At 37.3% G+C, this 25,344-nt stretch overlaps 1 protein-coding gene across 2 annotated transcripts; it reads left to right on the forward strand.

Annotated features, from left to right (window-relative positions):
* Window positions 1-4,750: 4,750 nt before the first annotated feature.
* LOC109212154 (protein NRT1/ PTR FAMILY 4.5-like) lies at window positions 4,751-9,662 on the forward strand. Of its 2 annotated transcripts, XM_019375772.1 has the most exons (6): window positions 4,751-4,898; window positions 5,008-5,095; window positions 5,192-5,409; window positions 5,703-6,125; window positions 7,173-7,297; window positions 8,383-9,658. In XM_019375772.1, exons 1-6 carry the CDS (start codon window positions 4,896-4,898, stop codon window positions 9,317-9,319), a joined length of 1,794 nt encoding a protein of 597 aa, XP_019231317.1. In that variant the 5' UTR covers window positions 4,751-4,895; the 3' UTR covers window positions 9,320-9,658. The 2 variants fall into 2 exon arrangements, with proteins under 2 accessions (XP_019231317.1, XP_019231318.1); XM_019375773.1 differs by lacking the exon at window positions 4,751-4,898 and having other exon boundaries at window positions 4,981-5,095; window positions 8,383-9,662.
* The last annotated feature ends 15,682 nt before the right edge of the window (window positions 9,663-25,344 follow it).

A 25,344-nucleotide genomic window follows, 5' to 3' on the forward strand; every position in this document is an offset into this window, starting at 1 on the left:
GTTTAAAGGTGGGATTAGGGATAACGAAGCCTTGGGTGCGATCTGAAGTGAGCTGTATTAAAAGCCAGCTAGCGTAGCTCGGGAGAGTGCGTCTAGTAAATTATCGTAATTACTCGGGAGAGATTTACGGTAATAAGAGTGCTCATGATCGGTAGAGAATACTTGGGCGAAATTATAGAAGACATAGCGGGAAGGATTCCGACAATAGGGGAAATCATAACTCTAGACCTCCTTAATCTTTTCTATAACCCTCAGTATCGTTAGTTGTTAATTTACTATTTCAATTTGTTAGTTAATTAGTTAAACAGAAGAATCTTAATATCTATAAGTTAGGAATTGTTCAAGCTTGTCTTCTTGGTGATAGTGAACAGCTGTAGCTAAACCTTAGTTCTCTCTGGGATTCGACTCCGGACTTTTAAACCGGATTATATTTGCAACGACCGCATTGTCCTTTTTATAAGGCATAGTTGGGCGTGATCAATCGGCAGAGAATACTTAGGAGAAATTATAGAAGACATAGCGGGAAGGATTCCGACAATTGGGGAAATCATAACTCTAGAACTCCTTAATATTTTCTCCAAACTGTAGTATCTTTAGTGTTAATTTATTATTTTAATTTGTTAGTTAGTTAGTTAAACACAAGAATCTTAATATCTATAAGTTAGAAATTGTTCAAGCTTGTATTCTTGGTGATAGTGAACAACTGTAGCTAAGCCTTAGTTCTCTATGGGATTCGACTCCGGACTTGTAAACCGGATTATATTTGCAACGACCGCTTAGTCCTTTTTATAATGCGTAGTTGGGCGTGATCACCCTTCACTTGGACCTGCAAAAGGAAATCAGGGGTTAGTCTTAGGAATCCAAACTAGTTTGGGTCCCTTTCTATAGGAAAAAGGATGAATCAAATTCTTTTTAGCCCAACTTGGCAGCCTATTTTTCCCTTGAACAAATTCTTTGTTCTTTTGACTTGCCCTTTCTTTTGCAGTGCATTTACTTTATAGTGACCAGTTTTACCACAGTGTGTGCAAATTTTGTTCTCAGGAAGTGTGAGGTACTTGCTTTTGGGATCCCACTTAGGTGCAGGGTTCCCAAAGCCAAGTCCTCTTTTATTGCTACTATGGTATTCTTGTAGCCATGAAAGTGCATCGGAGGACCTATTCCATTTACAGGTTCTGTCTAGCTCATGCTTGACCTTGCTTAGACCCTCCTTTAGGATTCTTATCTCCTCATCTCTTTTGTACAACTCATCTTTCATTTTTCCTACATTTTCTTCTAAAGTGAGTTGTGTTTGATCAACTATCTTTTTACCTGTTCCTAATTTCAATTTTAGATTTTCAGATCTAAGTTCTAGGACAGATGTGTCAAGTTCATGAACTTGGTTCTTTAACACAGCATTTTCACTTTCAGTTTCACTAGCTGTATGTTCCAGATTTTTGCACTTAGCTTTTAAAACTACACACTCTTTTGACAGTTGTTCCTTTTCATTGGTTACATCCTCAAATTCATCAATTAGCTCTAGGAGCAACTCAGATAACCTTTCCTTAGAAAAAAAATTAATCTTGTCTTTCAGATGAGAAACACTTACCTCAACTTTTTCATCAGATTCTCCAATAGTGATAAGTGCTCGTTCATCATCATCATCATCATCTGAGCTTTTATCTGAGCTATCTCCCCAAGCAGCGACCATAACCTTTGTTGATCCTTTGCTGTTGTTTTTCTTGGGTTGAACCTGTTCCTTCTTCTTGTTACTTCGTTCAGCTCTTTCCTTCTTCTACTCAGTTTCCCATATGTGGTGATCAGTCTTTCCACACTTGTAGCAGCCATCATTGGTTTTTTTCTCAAGAGCTTTTGATTTGCTGTAGCTACCACTTCTTGAAGAACCCTTTCCTCTCCTTAGGTACTTCTTGAAGTCTTTGGTGATCATGGCCGTTTCATCATCTTCCAGATCATAACCTTCAGTGATTCTGAGAGCCAAACTCCTTTCCTTCTTGGGTACATCCATCTTCATGGTCTGTCTCCTAAGTTCATAGGCAATAAGATTTCCAATCAATTCATCCAGTGGGAGAGTGGCAATATTCTTTGATTCCTGGATGGCAGTGTGATTTTGCTCTCCCAAGTAATAGGCAAAACTCTAGTCAATATCTTTTCGACCCTTTCTTCTTCAAGAATAACCCTTCCAAGAGATTTCAGCTCATTTGTTAGTATAGTGAACCTAGTGTACATTTCTTGAATAGTTTCTCCTTCCTTCATAGCAAAACTCTCATATTGAGAGTACAGTAGAGTTCCTCTGGATCTCTTTACCTGAGGTGTTCCTTCATGAGCCACTTGCAGTGTGTCCCATATTTGCTCAGCAGTGGTACAACCTTGGATTCTGCTGTACTCATGTGGACCAAGTCCACAAACAAGCCATTTCCTGGCTTTAGCATTCTTCTCCCACTTCCTCAAGTCCTCAGCAGTGCAATCAGATCTTGTCTTGGGCACATCTCCTTCAACATTTTTCTTCAAGGTAGCCAATGGTCCATCAGTGACAATGTCTCATAGCTCATAGTCCTTTCCTATAATGTGATCTCTCATCCTATTTTTCCACCAAGAGTACTACTGGCCATTAAAGAGTGGTGGCCTAGCAGTGGATTGCCCTTCCTAGTTTCTAAGTGGTGCACTCATGTTGATCTTTTCCTAAGGTGTTAGCCTCTTCAAGGATAACCTGCTCTGATACCAATTAATGTTTTATACTTCAATGCCACACAAGGGGAAGAGGGAGGGTGATTTGTGTGGTGTCCAATTTTCACATGCAAAGATTATAGAAGGACCTGGTTCTTCTATGTGTTTCTTATACTAATATTGCGAAAACAATAAATGCGAAAAGTAAAGAACACAAGTATTTTTACATGGAAAATACCCGGCTCAAAAGGTAAAAAAATCACGACGTACTACTCAGCAGGATTTTCCCCAACACTTCACTAAATCACTGAGCCAAAACAGCATTTACAAAAACTCTTTGTAAACTTAAGGATTACCTCTAATCCCGTTGTGGCAACTAGCCTCTAACTGTTGCGACAACTTCAAGTTAGCTCTAACTTCCTCAGAGTACCTAATACAATTACTTCTAGATAAAGCTGAAAGGTACAATTTGAAAACCACCTACTACAATGAAACTAGAATAAAATACAGACACTTGGAACTGGTTCTTCTATCTGGTTCATGTAGCTTCAGGTTCGCACACATGAATCACACAAGAATTGCTTGCAAAATGCCTTGCTATTTTGCTCTCAATTCACATTTAACTTCAGCTTTTGTGTGTGCCTGCCTATAGAGTGAGAACATCCTGTAATTTATAGAGTTAGTAGAATAGGAAATAACTAGAGTTCCTATGCTATACTCTTCCTTGGTGGAAGAGTTCTAGTTAACCTCAACTTCTAACTCCTTCCTTATCTTGGATAGTGTTCTCTTTGAGTAATAAGGAGTCCTTCTCTTTATCAATTATGCAACCTTTTCGATCAGGAGATATCAAATATAACAAGTTAAGCTTATCTCCTTCACGTGCATCCTTTATGCTTGAATCTTCCCGTGTCTATGTACACTGTGGATGGACCTGGTTAATGCTTGAGTTCCTTTATCAATCTTCAAAACAAACTTCACTTGGACCAACAAATTCTTTGTTCAATAACCCCTTGCCCTATATACAATTATTTAATTAAGAACTATCAAATGTACGAGCACTACACTTTCTGTTTATTCATCTAATCATCGGAGAAGCTACAATTGCAAGAGCAAATACATTAATGACGAGGAAATATTTTTGTTATGTTTTCTACACGTACAGAGAATAAGGGAAAGAAGACACCGTAAATACTGAATATAACTAAAAATAACGAGTAGTGTTCAAGATGCGTACCAACGACTAATGAGGTTCTCATTTAAAAGGCAGGACATATAGTACTCCAATCATATTTTAGCTTCTGTTTTAATGAAGAAATCAACTTTTTAATGCAATTTATGTCTGTGTATGTATTGTGCATATGTCCATCAGTCCGTGTGCGTGACACTTTGTCGATCAGTATCCCAAAGAAATGCATATAGATACAGAAAAATAGTTGGACTTGAAATAATTGGCATAACCTCAAATTTTCCATGAAAAAATCATAACGTTGATTTGATGTTTTACCTCTGTAACCATAAAACTTGTGAAGGTCCTATATTCTTATATAATTCACAGTTAAACATGAAAAGGACATTAATAATTTTAGATAATTAAGTTGAACATGTTACCTTAGAATTGATGCAAATCCCCCAAAGATTGGTCTATTGCTTAGTACATTTATCATTGGTCCGACCAACATAGCATATTAATTCTGGCTATACAGTATTATTTTTTCATTTTAAAATCGACCCTCCTCTATACCCCTAACCCAAAAGAGAGAAAAATAGTGCAAGTTAACCAGATAATTGGAGCACTCAACGGTAGATTTAAGAGGGGTTCTAGTGATTCAATTGAACTTATTATTTTCGATCGACTTGAATGTTGTATGAATATGAAAAAAAATTAAAATATATACATTACACATATTCTAAGTACTTAAATCCTCCTGGATTCGCTTTTTGAATTGGTGAAATAAAAAGTTATAAGTAATAAAAATACGTTCTTTAATTTAGTGGATCGGAGTGCCCACAACCCATATTGTGTGCTATTACGGAAAGGTAAGCCCAACTTAGATGGCAGCCATATCTTAATCATGACAGAGAGAGGAAGAAAGCGACGAATTTCAAGCTGTGAACGTTATATAGAACGTTGTCATTCAACTTCTTTAGTACTCAAAACAAGTCAGTGATACACAACACACGAATTGGCAGTTATTTCACTATCTAACTGACAATCCTCTCAACTTTCTGCAACAATGGTCAGTGCTTAATTGCTATCCTCTACCCTCCCCCCTTCTCCCTACCCCTTAATTAACACCCCCCAACAAAAAAAATTTAACTTTCTTGGTTCTTTTTATGTGTTGTCAGGAGGAAGGTACAAAGTTAGAGTACAATTCTGTCAGCTCATACAAAATTAAAGGAAAAGGTGGATTCAGAGCTTCTTCCTTCATCTATGGTAAGAGAGTTATTTCCTGTTCTACGTTGGGAAATTTTGAAGTTAGCAGATCGTTAATTAATGTTTGAGATTTCGTCGTAATTATTTACTATGTAGGTTTTGTGGGATTAGATAACATTGGATTTGTAGCAAACATGGTGAGTATGGTATTATACTTCTCATTCAAGATGCATTTGGACCTCAGCGGCTCAGCCAACACTGTCACTAACTTATTGGGCTCAACGTACTTGCTCTCCATTATTGGTGGCTTTATTTCTGATACTTACCTCAGCAGATTCCATACCATTCTCATATTCGGAACAGCTGAAATACTTGTAAGTAACTAGTTTTCTCAATAATAATTAATTTATAGTATGCATATATACTATGCGTTGACTCCCTTTAATTTTTTCGTATGTTTACTTTTATATATTTTGATACCTCTTAATAAAAATTCTGGCTCCGACGTTGCATTTACGACCATCCTTGATGTATGAAACGGTCGGTGCGCAATGGGTTGAAATTTTTTGATCTGTATAATAATAAGCTGACGGTCAGTATATTAAATATATTTTTTTTTTCATTTTTAACAAACGAGCCGTCAAAATATTAGTTTCTTCATATGTAGGCATGGACGTTGATGACAATTCAAGCTCGTTACTCAAGTTTGCAACCACAAGTATGTGGCAAGTCAAATTGTTTAGAAGGTGGGATAGGACTATTATTCTATGGTTCACTTTGCTTGTTAGCATTGGGGACTGGTGGGGTAAGGGGAGCACTTCCAGCATTGGGTGCTGACCAGTTTGATCACAAGGATCCAAATGAGGCCAAGGCTCTTGGAAGATACTTCAATTGGCTGTTACTTAGCTCAGTTTCAGGTTCAGCAATTGGAGTCACTGTCGTTGTTTGGGTTAGCACTAATAAAGGTTGGTGGATTGGTTTCCTAATTAGTTTGGTTGGTACTTTCCTTGGTTTCCTTATCTTTGTCTTTGGAAAGCCTTTCTACCGACTTCAAGTTCCTGGTGAAAGCCCTCTCACAAGAATATTACAGGTTTAATTTCCCACTCTCTTCTTCCTTTTTTTCTTTATTTATTTATTTGGTATATGTAAAGAGTCCTTACTTCTTTTTTTTTTTTTTTTCGTTTGGGGCTTATATTTATTTTGGAGTCCGACTAACCTACATTTGCATCACATAACACTCATTAAAGGAGAAAATACGAGGTTACCTATTAATGCTTAAAACCTTACATGTAAGCTGCAGCGCGAGTACCCTTTTTTTTTTTTTTTTTTTTGCTGCAATAGAAGAGATTTCCATTGGATTAGTTAAAAGACTTAGATAATACACCGAATTTACATAAGAAAAAATTCACGTAGAAATTAGTTTAAGGATTTAAGTTGTATATGTCGACTGTGCAATATTTTTTTTATATAGTCAGTTCATAATTACTTGTCATAGTAGGTCACTAAACATTTTCACTAGGTTACCAATTACTAGGAGTGATATAAATCATAAAATTTTATATGTAATACCTTATAAGTAACCTGATGGGTAAATATATTTTACATCGTCAGTAAACTCTTACATTAAAAGTAAAAGTAAACTGATAGTGTAAATATTATTAAATAAAAATTTAAGTAAAACAAATACTGCAAACATAGAAATATTAAGGGCAATAGTCAAATTATATATGCATAATGCATTTATGTTACTTCGCCTCTATCCTAATGTAAATCCCCTACATAGGTCAATTTACATTTTCTGAAATTAATCATACTTCCAAGAATTTCACATATTCTTTTTTCTTTATTATTATTTTTTTGGTTCGACTAAAACAAACTTTTAAAGCCTGCAATAATTTTATGTTATCATTTAATGTAATTTAGTCTTATTATTCAAATATTCATGGCGCAGAACTTTACATGTCAAATAGGAAATCCTTAAAATAAATTAAATCATGACACTATTCAGGACTAATTGCATGACAGTTATATAATATAACTAAAGCTATATAATATAACTAAGCATCGTGTACTTTTTTCAATTACATACGATATATGGTGTAAAATCTCTAAAACAAATTTATGGTATAATATATAGGTTATCAAGGTGGCAATTAGAAACCGAAAGTTGCAATTACCAGAAAATCCTGAAGAGTTGTATGAGATCAATGTGAAAGAATCAGACTCATCAGAGCCAAAAATTGCACATACTGATCAATTCAGGTAATGCATATTATATATCTCACTAATTTCTTTTGACGGCTATGATTTCATGCTTTTATTTTGTTATTTCTTGTTTTTAATTTAAAGACCCCAACTGGGGAAAAAGAGAAGAAGAAAAAGGGAACCCAGTGCATAAATTTTTGTGGGTCCATTTTTGAAAAGTTGGACATAAGAATTTTTTTATTTTTTTGGAAAATTTTTCACTTTTTTTGAATCAGTGTTTGGCTATAAAATTTTCAATTTCACTTGAAGATGAATTTTGAAATTTTTCGAAAATTTGAAAAACTCCAAAAAACTATTTTCACTCAGATCACTCACAAAAATTCAAAAACAACCCAAAATTAAATTATATCCATGTCCAAACACAACTCTAATTTTCAAAATTATTTTCACTTAAAAAAAATTCATTTTTTTTTTTGAAATTTTACAATTCTTATGTCCAAACGCCCACTAGACACTTTCAAAAGAGAAGTTGCCATTTCCCAAAAGTATCACAAGTACATTGGATCCTACAATACTTAATTTAAACAAATTCGTTAATGTTGCACTGGACAATGTGACAATTAAAGTAATAGGTTACTCCCTCCGGTCCAAAATAAGTGATATTTTTTGGATGTTTTCACACAGATTAAGAAATCCATCTTTTAGCATTAATTAGCAATGGAATTGACCATATTAACCTTTACTATCTCTCATAAACACTCCTAACACATATTCCAACACTATTTACTCCAAGGACAATGTAGGAAAAAAATAATTAATTCATTCTTGAAATCTGAAAAAATCACTTATTTTGGACCACAAGAAAAAGGCCAAAAAATCACTTATTTTGGACCGGAGGGAGTACCAAATACTCATTCGATTGAGGTTATGACGTCATTATTTTTGAAAATTGATGCTCATTAGTAGCTGTGGTTATTGCTAAATAATTATACTAAAATTGACTACATAATTCTAGAGCTTAGCCGGATGATATTTGTGTACATATTCTAATCATGTAGTATGATTTAAGTTATATACATTGATATAATGCAAATTTTTTATATGATTAATGTAGTTTAACTTGTTATAGTATATTAATGTAGGTACTTAGACAAAGCTGCAATTCTTCCAAAAACTGTTGAACCAACACAATGGACAGTTTGCACAGTGACCAAAGTAGAAGAAGTGAAAATATTAACAAGAATGTTGCCTATAATTGCTAGCACAATTTTAATGAACACGTGTTTGGCCCAACTCCAAACATTTTCAGTACAACAAGGCTATCGAATGAATCGTCACTTTGGCTCTTTTGAAGTTCCAGCACCTTCAGTTCCAGTAATTCCATTACTTTTCATGTGTATTCTCATACCAATTTATGATTTTGTATTTGTTCCTTTTGCTCGAAAAATCACCAATCATCCCTCTGGCATCACACAACTCCAACGTGTCGGCGTCGGATTAGTCCTTTCTATTATTTCCATGGGTATAGCTGCACTTGTTGAGATAAAAAGAAAACACCAATCTTTGAAAAATCCATTGGAGCCTATCCATGTATTTTGGCTATCTTTTCAATATGGGATTTTTGGAATTGCTGATATGTTTACCTTAGTGGGAATGCTTGAGTTTTTCTACAAGGAAGCACCAGCAGGAATGAGGTCACTGTCTACTTCTTTTACATGGATTTCACTCTCTTTTGGGTACTACTTGAGCAGTGTTTTTGTGGATATTATCAATTCAGTGACCAAAAGATTTTCACAAAGCAAGAAAGGATGGTTGGCTGGTCAAGATTTGGATCAAAATAATTTGCAACTTTTCTATTGGTTCTTGGCCATTTTAAGCTGCCTAAACTTTGTAAATTATCTCTATTGGGCATCTTGGTACAAGTACAAATCAGAAGACAAGTTGGACACTAAGCCCAAATCAGGGGATAATGTTACTTTGCCTAAATCAGCCTCAGTAAGTAGGGTGTCATTCCTTAAGGCAAATGAGAATGATGCAGCAGTTGTCACACCAGATGTTTCCTCCATTGGACGGACATAAGTGAACAAACTTATAAGGAGAAAAATTAAATAGTTGAAAAGATGAAATTATTGTATTTAAATTAGCAACAAAAACAAGAATTGCTCCTCGCTACTTGTTTTTGTCTAGTTAATGTTTTTATGGGCTGTTATTTAACGTTTTTCTTTTTTCCTTGGCTGTGTGTTTTCATGCAAGCGCATGATTTTTGGGTTAAGTCTTCGGAGTGGTGCTTAGTTTTAATTAATTTCATATGTAAACTATGGGAAATCATGAGGGGTCAAATTTCCCACATAGATGGGTTGATATTTAATCAGTTTGTAAAATCTTTTAAAGTGTAAAATGAATGATGTGTTCAGCATAGTTACTCATGATCTTTCATTCTCTGTTGTCTTCTGCGCCCAAATTATGCAGTATGGGCTATTGTGCTGGCCCAAATACATGCAATAAGGGAACCTGTATTTTCCCTCGGAAAATTGAGGGGGAAGTGCACGGTTGGCTACTAAAAACATATGTATTTACTTTTAAGCCACCGTTTAAAATGTCTTTAGTCTTTAGCCACTGCTTTAATAAACATTAACTGTCCGGACGAAAATACCCTTCTGCTCATGTCCTTAAATTCAGGACTTCAGGACTACATGTCCTTAACTTTTGAACTTGGAACTCTAAGTTCAGGACTACATGTCCTTAACTTTTGAACCTGTAACTCTAAGTTCAGGACTTCAGGGCTACATGTCCTTAACTTTTGAACTTGGAACTCACACTTCAAGACCAAGCGTCCTTAACTTTTGAACTTGTAAGTCAAAGTTAAGGACCTATTGTCCTTAACTTTTGAACTTGTAACTGTAAGTTAAGGACTGCTTGTCCTTAACTTTTGAACGTGTAACTGTAAGTTAAGGACTGTCTGTCCTTAACTTTTGAACTTGGAAATTGAACTTATAACTGTAAGTTAGGGACTGCCTGTCCTTAACTTTTGAACTTGTAACTATAAGTTTAGGACTGCCTGTCCTTAACTTTAGAACTTGTAACTGTAAGTTAAGAACTGACTGTCCTTAACTTTTGAACTTGTGTCCTTAACTATTGAACTTAACTTTAGGACTTCAAGTTAGAAACTCATAAGTTCACCAGCAGAAAAATCAAAAGATAAACTATTATTGTTTTTGTTGTGTGGAGTTTTCAACGTTTTTAATTTTCGTGTTAACAGGTAATTTTTGGTGTGCAGCAATAACAGACAGGGAAGTTCAAGATTGTGGCAAGAGATGAAGTTGACAGATAAGATAATACATGTACGATGATTAAGCAGAATTGCAGAAACATACATTGAGAATCCTAGTTTTTAGTAGTGGATTAGTGGTAGAGTAGTTGATAGAGAGTAGTATTCTATGATTGTTTAAATTCGTAATCATTTTCTTCTATACTTATCATTAATTGAAGTCTTTATGTTTTGAATGCATCGGTGTATTTCCGTTTGGGGAGGAAAGGGTAACACAATCTTTTCGTATTAATTTTAATAGACTAGTGGCTACTATTGCTAAGCATTAAAAATACTGGATAAAAAGTAAATACCAGCTTAAACAATGGCTACCCCACGCCATTTCTACGAAAATTGATGGGTTAAATACTCATGATTTAAGATTGGCCCATTTAAGCATGTTTGGATGTAAAAGAAGGGATAATTATGACCCAATACACAGTCGGCGTTCTAGTCTACCGGATTTGGCCCAATTTCTCTTTATCAGGGAGTTTTATAGCTTTACCAACAAAAACTAAACTAATTACCCTTACCTATCCATTAATTTTTCTACCCACCAAACTAATTACCCTGCCTACCCATTGCATCTTTTCTGGGAAATATTATTAGTGAAAGGAGATAGGGGAATCGTGATTGTGGCTATGCTTTCATAAAGTTAAATGGAAATTCATAAAAGGCTATTGTTAAACCGTGAGATTAAATTGTGCCCATAATTTATTCTTGACACATTACATAAGGATGAGGGAAGCGAGAACCTGAAAAAGCCAACAAGTGGTAAAATCGTAGGCTACCCATAAAATTTAAGTATCGAGAAGAAAGAAATAATTATTATTTTCATCATCTACCTCCAATACAATAAATAATATCTTCATGGAATTCCATCTAACACCTCTTTTAAGAAAAATAATTGCAAAAAGCATGAGAACTTTGTTAAAATATTTAAAAAGAATCCAGTTAAAAAATTTTAAAAATTAAAAAGTGACCCAATTATAACATCATATTGTATATTATAACAATATATTATTGTAGTAAACTATATACTATTGAATTGTATATTATATATCAAAATAGCATACAACAACAACAACCCCGTGTGGTCCCACAAGTGGGGTCTGGGGAGGGTAGGATGTACGCAGCCTTACCACTACCCTGGAAGGGCAGAGAGACTATTTCCGATAGACCCTCGGCTAAAGAAGGTGGGAGAAGCCCTGGTAGCAAGTAATAGCAAAATAATAATTAGAAAACTAAATTGGAGATAGCCAATAGATAATATGAAAGGGGTACTGATAACAAGTAGTAGCAAGATAACATATTTAGAAAACTAATTCCACAGCAGCAGACGAGAATATGAATGAAGTACTGCTAGCAAACTACAGAATTACAATGGCAAGTAACAACGAATCGAGAAATGCGAAAATAGCAAACTAAGGAAAAAAAGGTACCGTACTAGCGCTAATACTATCGAGCTAGAGAAGACAAAGGGAGATGCACGACTACCTACTAACCTTCTACCCTAATCTTCAACATCCACACCCTTCTATCTAGAGTCATGTCCTCGGTTAGCTTAAGTAGCGCCATATCCCGCCTGATCACCTCTTCCCAAGACTTCTTTGGCCTACCTCTACCCCTCCTCTCACCTCCTAAGGCTGACCTCTCACAACTCCTCACAGGGGCATCCGCGCTTCTCCTCTTAACATGCCCGAACCATCTCAACCTTGCCTCACGCATCTTTGCCTCCACAGGGGCTACTCCCACCTTGTCTCGAATAACTTCAATCCTAATTCTATCCAACCTAGTATGCCCACATATCCATCTCAACATCCTCATTTCCACTACCTTCATTTGCTGGACATGAGAGTTTTTGACTGGCCAACACTCTGCCCCATAAAACATAGTCGGTCTAACCACTACCTTGTAGAACTTACCCTTAAGTCTCAACGGCACATTCTTACCCAATCTTTACACTGTAGCTCAAGTTTTTAAAAATGAACTTTTTCGTACATATACGAGAATTTAAACTTATTTACCAGTTTATCTAAGTTTTACTATTTACAGAAAGTAACTAAATTTTTTTACAAAATATATACAAATTTGGTTAAAATATACAATATATCTACGACTTGAATATAGTTTTTTGTGTCTAGAATCCGCTCAAAAACTACAATTTACATATAATTTATATACAACATGTATAAAATTATGTTAGTTGTATATACTTTATATGTCGCTTTTACACCCGAAATACAAAGTATATACAATTTGTTTATGCCTTCTTCTTCGAGTTTCAATATGAAATTCTAAATAAAACCACCTCGAATCTTCATCAAATTCTCCAAAAATTGAGATATAAACTCGAAAGAATATTTACTATCATTTGCAAAAATACCCAATCCAAACAAATAATAATTTTGCAAAATTTGATTTTCGAGTTCAAAGCTTCGAAGCTTTTTAATTGCTGTCAATGAAATTTTTAATGAATTAATATCGATATATGACTGCTTTACTCTACCGGACTAGAAGTTGGCTTCAAGAATCCTATGAACTCTAACGACAAAGATACTAAGGCCAAGACTTCTTTGGCCTACCTCTACCCCTCCTCTCACCTCCTAAGGCCAACCTCTCACAACTCCTGATAGGAGCATCTGCGTTTCTCCTCTTAACATGCCAGAACCATCTAAACCTTGCCTCACGCATCTTTGCCTCCACAGGGGCCACTCCCATATTGTCTCGAATAACTTCATTCCTAATTCTATCCAACCTAGTATGCCCACATATCCATCTCAACATCCTCATTTCCACTACCTTCATATGTTGGACATAAGAGTTTTTGACTGGCCAACACTCTGCCCCATACAACATAGTCGGTCTAACCACTACCTTGTAGAACTTACCCTTAAGTCTCAACGGCAAAATTCTTATCACACAAGACACCGGAAGTGAGCCTCCACTTCATCCACCCTGCTCCGATAAGGTGTGTGACATCCTCATCTATCTCCCCATCCTTCTGAATTATAGATCCCAGATACTTGAAACTCTCTCTCCTAGAAATGACATATATGAAAATAATATTTTATGTTCTTCATTCAACATTACACTATTACATTAAGATAGTATACTATTATGGCATATTGTATACTATTACAGCATATTGTTGTTGCAGTATATTGCACATTATCACAATATATTGTATAGTATGTTATATACTATAATAGTATACAGTTGAATTATAGCTATATACTCCTACAGTGTATTGTATACCGTAATGGTATATTGTTAGGTAACTGTATTTTTCTTCGATTATTACAGTATACCGTTGCAGTATATTGTGTACTATAATAGTATATCGTTGCAATATAGCTATATAATCCTACAACATATTGTATACCGTAGCTGTATACTATTAGGCAACTGTGTTCTTCTTCGATTTTCAGTTGAAAGGTTCGATCTCAATCACCTCAAATCAACTTCAAATGTGATCAAATTTAGTATGAACTTCCAGAAGATACTATAAGCAATATTTAATAACACCCACTTTGAATCAAACAAGAAATCTTATAATAAAAAAAAATTGAGCTTCAAGCAAACACTAGTGGTTATTCAAACACACATAAAAATTCTGATTTGGGAAGCTTACTCGAAGGTACTATAAGCAATATTTTATAGCACCTACATTGAATCACACAATAAATCTTCTAAATAAAATTTTAAGTTCATGCAACGACCCGGCTGGTCGTTTTTGGAAATTACGCCCCGATCCCCCATTAACTGTTTTTCCTAAGTTCATTTCTGCTATTTTGGTTTGCCGGGACGTTCGGTGTTGAGTTTTGGAGAGTTTTGGGACACTTAGTCCCTAAATGAGAGCTTAAGAGTTGAAAAATGGTCCGTAATCAGAACAGTGTAAAGACGACCTCGGAACGGAAATCCGATGGTTCCGTTAGCTCCGTTAGGTGATTTCGGGGTTGGGAGCGTGTTCGGAATGTATTTTGGAGGCTCGTAGCTCATTTAGGCTTGAAATGCCGAAGTTTGAATTTTTGAAGTTTCCGGTCCGATAGTGAGTTTTTGATCCGAAGGTCGAATTGGAATTCCGGAAGTTGCAGTAGTTCCGTCATGTCATTTGGGATGTGTGTGCAAAATATTAGGTCATTCGGACGAGGTTCGGGTAGGTTTTTGATCGAAAGCGTGTTTGGTTGGAGTTTGAAGTTCTTAGGCTTGAATCCTTGATTAATTCGTGTTTCCGGCGTTGTTTTAGGTGGTTTAAGGATTGGTACAAGTTTGAATGATGTTATGGGATATGTCCGTAGGTTTGGTTGAGGTCTCGGGGGCCTCGGGTGTGTTCCGGGTGCTCAACGGAGCACTTTGGAGTTGGAAAATATTGCAGAAAACTGAACTCAGCTGTTGCAGACTTTTCCTCTTCGCGATCGCAGCCTCCCTCTCGCGTTCGCATAGTGTAATCTTGGAGGGAGTCCAGTTTCTTCATTGCGTTCGCATAAACTTCACCGCGTTCGCGTACTTATGCCAGTCAGTTCTTCGCGTTCGCGAACCCTTGCACGCGTTCGCGTAGAACAACTTCTGGACCTCAGCATTTTTCCTTAATCGCGATCGCGTTACAGGCCACGCGTTCGTGTAGCTATAAAAATCCCAGGCCTCCGCGTTCGCATCCTACTCCTCGCAATCGCGAAGAGCATATTTGACATCTTCCATCTTTCTTCTCCGCAAACGCGATCTAATCTCCGCGTTCGCGATGCATTAAGTGTCTGGACAGTATTTAACATTTCAAAAACGAGGGTTAGCCATTTTTAACAAAACTCAAGCTAGAGAGCTCGGATTTGGGAGAAATTTCGAGGGGTTTTCAAGAGAAACGATTGGGTAACGATTCTCTACTCTCTTATGCTTAATAACCACTAATCTAATCACGAATTCATCATTAATTTCGGATTTTTGAATGAAAAATGGGTAAAACTTCATAGACTAAACTATTGAGTTTTGAGTGGGTGTTTGACCTCTGATTTGGGAGATTTTTATATGGTTAGACTCGTGAGAGTACGAGGGTTCTGAAAATGTGAAAATTATTCGATTCCGAGACGTTGGCCTGAAGGGCATTTTGGTCATTTCACCTAATTTCACGCCGTAGCCTTGAATTAAATAGCAAAACCAGTTGTTTGCGATGTTATTTATGATATGTAAATGTATTGAATAGATTTGGGCCATTTGGAGTCGGATACTCGTGGCAAAGGCGTGGTTTCTAGTTGATTTTGAGCCGGTTCGAGGTAAGTGGCTTGTCTAACCTTGTGTGGGGGATCTTTTCCCTTAGGATATGATCTTTAATATTTGAATGCCCCGTACGTGAGGTGACGAGCGCGTACTTGAGCTAATTGTTGTAAATCCGTTTCTACTTGAAGTATTTAAATTGAGCTTTCTTGTTTACTTGTTCCTTTTAACTGTAAGTTTGTACCTGTGCTAGCTTAGAGACTCATGTTTAGCTGACTTACCTGCTTATTTGCTTTAACTGTGCTATTTGTACTCTGTGAAGCATGTTAGGCTATAATTTACTACTTCGTGTCCTGATTTTTAGCATTGTTCCGAGATTTAGGAATCGTTGTTGTTGTGTGTTTAATTTGGGACTACGGGACGACTTCCCGGGAGATCCCCTGTACTTGAGATATTCTGGACTGAGGGTGCGGGATACCAAGAGATCCCTGGCACATGTGTTTCTATATATATATTGGGATACCAAGAGATCCCCGACTTACTTATTGAGGATACTAAGAGATCCTCGGGATACCGAGAGATCCCTAATGTTGATGATGAGGATATCAAGAGATCCTCGGGATACCAAGAGATCCCCTGGCTACTATTCCTTGTGAGGGCAGTTTTCCGTGTATTGTTACCTTTGCTTTCTATTACTGTTCTTCCTTATTTACCTGGTTTAGATTCTCGCTGTAGACTTTATTTAAACTATTTCTGTTATCTCATTATTTATTATGTTATCTCAGTAAGGCCCTGACCTTCCTCGTCACTACCCAACCGAGGTTAGGCTTGGCACTTACTGAGTACCGCTGTGGTGTACTCATGCCCTTCCTGCGCATGTTTTTCATGTGCAGATCCAGGTACTTCCTCCCAGACGTATCATCCTCGTGGTGGAGAGTCCTAGCTGAGACTTGAGGTATATTTGCTACGTTGGCAGACCACGAGTCTCTACTCTATTCCGGCTTTAGCAGATAGTTCCTTTTCTTTCCTTTCATGTTGTTTAGACATTCTGGTGTAGAGCAGTTTACTACATTCTATTAGCCTGTGTTCCCCATGAGTTTCCGGGTTTTGGGATTTAGTTGCAGACTTCCGCATATTTCGAGTTGTATAGGCTGAGTGGCCTTGCATACAGTTGTTATTTCCGTATGTTCAGTTTTAATTTATTATTCCGCAAATGTTAATTTGTTATTCCGCACTGTTAGGCTTACCTAGTTGTAGGAACTAGGTGCCATCACGACATGTTTCATGGAGGGTGAACTGGGGTCGTGACAATTCAGTAGCTTCAAACTCAACAATGGTGGGTCTCTTTATAGACACACAAAAATTATAAAGAAAGAAGGTAGAGCAATAGATTTGGTTGACCCTCTTAATGAAGATCGATCTTGCAGAGAAGAAGTAGATCCATTCAAGTCCACTACCAAGTGAGCTTGCAAAAATGAAGCCGAATGTTTTTAACATTCTGTACTTTAAATGAGAAGGCAAATAGCTAATGGGTGGGTCGGGTAAATAGTTTGGGTTGTATAGGTAGGAAAAGTAAATAATTTAGGCTTGGGTATTAAAGGATAAATAGTTTGGGCTTATTGGGTATAAAGTGAGATTTCCCCCTTTTATTTATTACCTGCACAGCCCAGTCTTTACACTGTAGCTCAAGTTTTTAAAAATGAACTGTTTCGTATATATACGAAAATTTAAACTTATTTACCAGTTTATCTAAGTTTTACTATTTACAGAAAGTAACTAAATTTTTTTACAAAATATATACAAATTTGGTTAAAATATACAATATATCTAAAACTTGAATATAGTTTTTTGTATCTAGAATCCGCTCAAAAACTACAATTTACATATAATTTATATACAACATGTATAAAATTATGTTAGTTGTATATACTTTGTATGTCGCTTTTACACCCGAAATACAAAGTATATACAATTTGTTTATGCCTTCTTCTTCGAGTTTCAATATGAAATTCTAAATAAAACCACCTCGAATCTTCATCAAATTCTCCCAAAATTGAGATATAAACTCGAAAAAATATTTACTATCATTTGCAAAAATACCTAATCCAAACAAATAATAATTTTGCAAAATTTGATTTTCGAGTTCAAAGCTTCGAAACTTTTTAATTGCTGTCAATGGAATTTTTAATGAATTAATATCGATATATGACCGCTTTACTCTACCGGACTAGAAGTTGGCTTCAAGAATCCTTTGAACTCTAACGACAAAGATACTAAGGCCAAGTCTTCTTTGGCCTACCTCTACCCCTCCTCTCACCTCCTAAGGCCAACCTCTCACAACTCCTGACAGGGGCATCTGCGCTTCTCCTCTTAANTTTTCGACTGGCCAACACTCTGCCCCCATACAACATTAGCGGTCTAACCACTACCTTGTAGAACTTACCCTTAAGTCTCATCGGCACATTCTTATCACACAAGACACCGGAAGTGAGCCTCCACTTCATCCACCCTGCTCCGATACGGTGTGCGACATCCTCATCTATCTCCCCATCCTTCTGAATTATAGATCCCAGATACTTGAAACTCTCTCTCCTAGAAATGACATATATGAAAATAATATTTTATGTTCTTCATTCAACATTACACTATTACATTAAGATAGTATACTATTATGGCATATTGTATACTATTACAGTATACTGTTGTTGCAGTATATTGCACATTATTACAATATACTGTATAGTATGTTATATACTATAATAGTATACAGTTGCATTATAGCTATATACTCCTACAGTGTATTGTATACCGTAATGGTATATTGTTAGGTAACTGTGTTCTTCTTCGATTATTACAGTATACCGTTGCAGTATATTGTGTACTATAATAGTATATCGTTGCAATATAGCTATATAATCCTACAACATATTGTATACCGTAGCTGTATACTATTAGGTAACTGTGTTCTTTTTCGATTTTCAGTTGAATGATTCGATCTCAATCACCTCAAATCAACTTCAAATGTGATCAAATTTAGTATGAACTTCCAGAAGATACTATAAGCAATTTAATAACACCCACTTTGAATCAAACAAGAAATCTTATAAAAAAAAATGAGCTTCAAGCCAACACTAGTGGATATTCAAACACACATAAAAATTCTGATTTGGGAAGCTTACTCGAAGGTACTATAAGCCATATTTTATAGCACCCACATTGAATCACACAATAAATCTTTAAAATAAAATTTTAAGTTCAGTAGCTTCAAAATCAACAATGGTGGGTCTTCATACACACACAAAAATCATAAAGAAAGGAGGTAGAGCAATAGCTTTGGTTGACCCTCTTAATCAAGATCGATCTTGCAGAGAAGAAGTAGATCCATTCAAGTCCACTACCAAGTGAGCTTGCAAAAATGAAGTCGAATGTTTTTAACATTCTGTACTTTAAATGAGAAGGCAAATAGCTAATGGGTGGGTCGGGTAAATAGTTTGGGTTGTATAGGTAGGAAAAGTAAATAATTTAGGCTTGGGTATTAAAGGATAAATAGTTTGGGCTTATTGGGTATAAAGTGAGATTTCTCCCTTTTATTTATTACCCGCACAACCCAGTCTTTACACTGTAGCTCAAGTTTTTAAAAATGAACTTTTTCGTATATATACGAAAATTTAAACTTATTTACCAGTTTATCTAAGTTTTACTATTTACAGAAAGTAACTAAATTTTTTTACAAAATATATACAAATTTGGTTAAAATATTCAATATATCTAAAACTTGAATATAGTTTTTTGTGTCTAGAATCTGCTCAAAAACTACAATTTACATATAATTTATATACAACATGTATAAAATTATGTTAGTTGTACATACTTTATATGTCACTTCTACACCCGAAATACAAAGTATATACAATTTGTTTATGCCTTCTTCTTCGAGTTTCAATATGAAATTCTAAATAAAACCACCTCGAATCTTCATCAAATTCTCCCAAAATTGAGATATAAACTCGAAAGAATATTTACTATCATTTGCAAAAATACCCAATCCAAACAAATAATAATTTTGCAAAATTTGATTTTCGAATTCAAAGCTTCGAAGCTTTTTAATTGCTGTCAATGGAATTTTTAATGACTTATATGACTGCTTTACTCTACCGGACTAGAAGTTGGCTTCAAGAATCCTATGAACTCTGACGACGAAGATACTACCTTTGTCAAGTCCATGGGATCACCTTTGAAGTTCAATAATTCTCCAAGCGGGTATAATTCTCCGGGCAGGACTTTTTCGTAGAAGGAATTTAGGGGAGGAAGAAGAGGGAAAGATAATAGGGAAGATTAGATTCTAATATATTATTTTGTATATAATTGGTAAATTGTATATTAATTTAAAAATAAATTTTAAACTTTAATACTGAGGATAAATAAGTTTCAAAAGTTGTATAGAGAAGTAAAAATCTCTTTTAAAAAAGAGCAAACTCAATTTAGTCTTTTAGAGCAAAAATACTACCAATATTAGTTAATTCATAAAATACTGCTAATATTATCCGTTACTTATATATCAAACTTGGCCTTGAATCTTATTTTATTACAAAGTGGCTAAATACCATCCCTGCTCCTTCTGAGCCTTGTTCTCTGCTTCTCTATGCTTCTTGATGCCTTTTAATACGATCTAATTGCCAGAATTTATAAGTATATCAATAGAGCTTATTTGTTCTTTTGATTGAATAAATTAAAGGGGAAATTACCGGCTATGTCCATTTATAAGTATCTTATTATAAAACTTGGTCTATTCATAAAATATTACTAATATTAGCCAATTAGCTATTCGTAGCCAAAAAAAGTCAAATTTTTGCTTTCTTTTAAGTGGGTGTTATTAGAATAGGTTGTATACATCTTAAGGAGCTTGAATCTCAGTTTTGGGATGATTTGATGGAGTTTGAGGTGGTTTTAATTAAAAATTCGAAGTAGAAGATGGACATGAAAAAGTAATATGTGTATCACACTGTATATCATTTGTGTATCACATATGTATCATATTTGTATCAAATGTGTATCACACACACACACACACACACACACACATATATATATATATATATATACATACACACACACACACCTGCAAGTATCAATTTGTTACGGATCTCGGACGTCTCTGAGCCGTTCTAAGATGGCCGTAGCCTTTTGAGTTAGGGTATTGCCTAGTAAGCTTATTACCTCGGGCTTTAATACCCGAGCCATCCGGGCTTGCCTTGGACGACAGTCCCCGAGTGGGGGCAACCGTAGCCTTTAAGTTTGGGAACTGCCTAATAGGTTTTTGTGCCCCCGGGCTTTGATAGCCCGAGCCATCCGAACTTTCCTTGGACGACAGTCCCTGAATGGGGGTGATCTCTTGGATTCGGATAGAAGTGGCCCTTGGGCCCGATATCCGTAAGGAACAAAATATAGTAGTTTTCTAAGAGACAAAACATGTATCTGCAAGGTAGAAACTCTCTTTCATTTCTGTGTGCAACATACAAGATTGTAAATGTGTACAAGCTTCATATTCTGGTTTAAGTGGTCTATGCGGGCACGGTGCACTTGATCGTTTGGCCCTTACAATAAATCCTATCCACCAAACCCAGACTTGTTTGAGCACAAAGTTTTCTTCCTTGCTAAAATCATTATCCGAGGATGATGACCGCCAGTATTCGCGGCCAGTCATAGGGTGGGCTCGGATACTACTGATGTAATCCTCGACTCCGGTTTATGGCCGGTCTTCAATCCTAAGTTAGCACGATCCACTATTGCCTCGTTAAAAACCTTACCGGAAAATCTATTAGGGACAAAACCGGTTCAAGGGAAAAAGAGTGCAACGCGTGCTTTCAGGCCTAAAATTTGCATCATTCCTTGACCATTACTTGCAAGTGTTAGTCCAATCCGTAATACATGTAAAGGAAAGAAATAAATGGGGCCGTATATTAGCAGTAGTATCGTTTCAAGTAGGCCACATTCTAGTTGCTCGGTAATCGCTCACCGTTTAGTGCTTCGAGTTTGTACGATCCTTTGCCGGTGATCTCGATAATTCGGTACGGACCTTCCTAATTCGGTCCCAACTTTCATTCGTTTAAGTTTCGGGTATTTAGTGCCAAATTCCTCAACACCAAGTCCCCGACATTGAAATGTCGAAGCTTGGCTCTTCGATTGTAATACCTCTCGATCCGTTGCTTTTGGGCGGCCAGCCGAACGAGGGCAGCCTCTTGCCTTTCATATAAAAGTTCCAGACTCGTACTCATGGCCTCGCCGTTTGACTCTTCATTCGCATATCGGAAATTGAGGCTTAGTTCTCCTACTTCAACCGATATTAGAGCTTCGGCACCGTAGACCAACGAGAATGTGGTGGCCACGGTACTGGATTTTGAGGTCGTTCGATATGCCTATAGGACTTCGAGCAAAACTTCTTTCCATTTTCCTTTGGCGTCGGTCAACCTCTTTTTGAGGTTTTGGAGTATGGTTTTGTTCATGGACTCCGCTTTCCTATTCCCACTAGGGTGATAGGGCATTGATAGGATCCATTTGATCTTATGTTCCTCGAAAAATTTGCTCACTTTGCTGCCGATGACCTGCTTCCCACTATCGCACATGATCTCGGCCGGTATTCCAAACCGGCATATTATGTGGTCCCAAATAAAATAAATAACTTCCTTTTCCTAAACTTTCTCAAATGCCTAGGCTTCTACCCATTTATAAAAATACTCAGTCATAAATAATATAAATTGAGCCTTACCGAGTGCCCATGGTAGGGGACCAACGATGTCCATTCCCTATTTCACGTATGGCCAAGGTGATAAGACCGAGTGTAGCAGCTCCCCGGGCCGATGAATCATCAGAGCATGCCTCTGACATTGGTCGCATTTTCGCATGAAATCGTTTGCGTCCTTTTCCATGTCGATCCAGTAGTAGCCGACTCTGATTACCTTCCGGACCAGCGATTCGGCGCCCAAATGATTTTCGCAGGTGCCTTCGTGGACTTCCCTCAAAACATACTCGGTATCTCCCGGTCCTAGACATATGGCGAGTGGGCCATCGAATGTTCTCCTGAATAGGGTACCGTCTTCGGACAAGCTAAACTGGGCCGCCTTTGTACGCATAGCTCTCGATTCTTTATGATCCGAGGGTAATTTTCTGGTCTTCAGGTAGTCAATATATTTGTTTCTCCAGTCCCAGGTTAAGCTTGTCGAGTTTATCTCGGCATGGCCTTCTTCCACTACCGATTTCATGAGTTGTATGACCGTCCCCGAGCTGAATTCATTGTCATCAACCGACGATCCCAAATTAGCAAGAACGTCGGCTTCGATGTTCTGATCTCGAGGTACATGCTGCAGATTCCACTCCTTGAACCGATGTAGGTTACCTGCAGTTTATCCAGGTATCTATGCATTCGCTCTTCCCGGACTTCGAACGTCCCATTGACTTGGTTCACCACAAGGAGGGAGTCGCATTTAGCTTTGATCACATCTGCCCCTGGGCTTTTAGCCAGTTCGAGACCTACAATCATGGCCTCATACTCGGCCTCGTTGTTAGTCAATTTTACAGTCCTAATAGATTGTCTAACTACATTACATGCCGACGGCTTCAACATGATGCCAAGTATGTACCCTTTTCCGTTCGAGGCACCGTCCGTAATGAGGGTCCGAATTCCCAAGGAAGTCCCCGAGTTCAACAACTCATTATCGACCTCGGGTATCAGGGCCGGTGTGAAGTCGATCACAAAGTCTGCAAAATTTGATATTTGATCACAGTTCGGGGTCGATATTCGATATCGTGCCTACTAATTTCCACGTCCCATTTGGCCAATTGTCCTGAGAGCTCGGGTTTATGCATTACGTTTCTTAAAGGGTAAGTAGTCACGACACATATGGGATGGCATTGAAATACAGTTGCAGTTTCCTAGAGGCGCTTAGCAAAGCGAGCCCCAATTTTTCTAAGTAAGGATACCTAGTTTCGGCCTCACCTAGAGTTCTACTAACATAATAGATAGGAAATTGCGTACCTTCTTCTTCCTAGACCAGGACTCCACTTACCGCTACCTCGGATACCGCTAAGCATAGGTATGCAAAGGTGGGCTCAAGAGGCATCGCTTGAGTTCCTCCAAGGCTTGTTGGCAGTTCGGGGTCCATGAGAAGTTATTCTTCTTCTTCAACAGTGAGAAGAACCGATGGCTCTTGTCGGAGGACCTCGAGATGAATCGACCCAAAGCATCCGGTTAACCTTTGTATGGCCTTGAAGTTTTCCACTGCGGTAATTTCCTCTATGGCCTTGGTTTTATAAGAATTGATCTCGATCCCCCAGTTCGACACCATGAATCCGAGAAATTTTTCGGATCTGACTCCGAATGCATATTTTTCTGCGTTTAGCTTCATATTGTATTTGTCCAATATGTTGAAGGTTTCCTGTAAATGCTTCAAATAGTCCTCTGCTCGTAGGGACTTAACCAACATATCGTCAATATAAACGTCCATTAATTTTCCTATATGTTCTTCGAACATCCGATTTACTAGGCGTTGGTAAGTGGCACCGTCGTTTTTTATTCCAAATGGCATTACATTATAGCCGTAGGTACCGTACTTAGTGATGAAGGACATTTTTTCTTGATCGCCCGGGTCCATTCGAATTTGGTTATACCCGAAATAGGCATCGAGAAAACTAAGGATCTCGTGGCCGGTCGTCGCGTCGATCATGCGATCGATGTTGGGCAAAGGGAGAGTCCTTGGGACATGCCTTATTCAAATCTTTATAGTCTACACACATTCTTAATTTATTCCCCTTTTTAGGGACTACCACTACGTTTGCTAACCAATCCAAGTACTTAACCTCCTGAATGGACCCTATTTTAAGGAGTTTAGATACCTTGTCTTTGATGAATGCATGCTTGACTTTGGATTGAGGTCTCCTTTTTTGTTTGACTGGATGGAACTTCGGTCCAAGCTCAGATTGTGAGTGGTTATTTCTTGGGGAATCCCTGTCACATCAAGGTGAGACCAAGCGAAACAATCTACATTAGCTATAAGGAATTTAATGAGTTTTTTCCTGAGCTCGGGACTTAACCTCGTGCCCAGGTACACCTTACGGTCGGGCAAATACACGATCAATATGACTTGCTCTAGTTCTTTGACCGTTGATTTGGTGGCGTCGGAGTCATTGGAGGCTATAAAAGACCATATGAGCCTCGCTTCACGCTTCTTGTCATCAATGGAAGTCACGTGCACCTTCACCCGGATATCATCATTCCTAATCTTGTCCATCCTAGTGTGCCCGCACATCCACCTCAACATCCTCATTTCTGCTACTTTCATCTTCTGGATATGTGAGTTCTTAATAAGCCAACACTCAGCCCCATGCATCATGGCCGGTCTAATCACCGCTTTATAGAACTTACCTTTGAGTATCGGTGGCACTGTCTTATCACACAGGACTCCAGATGCTAAACTCCACTTCATCCATCCTACCCCAATACGGTGCGTGACATCCTCGTCGATCTCCCCTCCCCCATGGATCACCGACCCAAGGTACTTGAATCTGCCTCTACTTTGGATGACATGTGATTCAA

This window comes from Nicotiana attenuata, unplaced genomic scaffold, assembly GCF_001879085.1.
Source record: "Nicotiana attenuata strain UT unplaced genomic scaffold, NIATTr2, whole genome shotgun sequence".
Classification (NCBI taxonomy): domain Eukaryota; kingdom Viridiplantae; phylum Streptophyta; class Magnoliopsida; order Solanales; family Solanaceae; genus Nicotiana; species Nicotiana attenuata.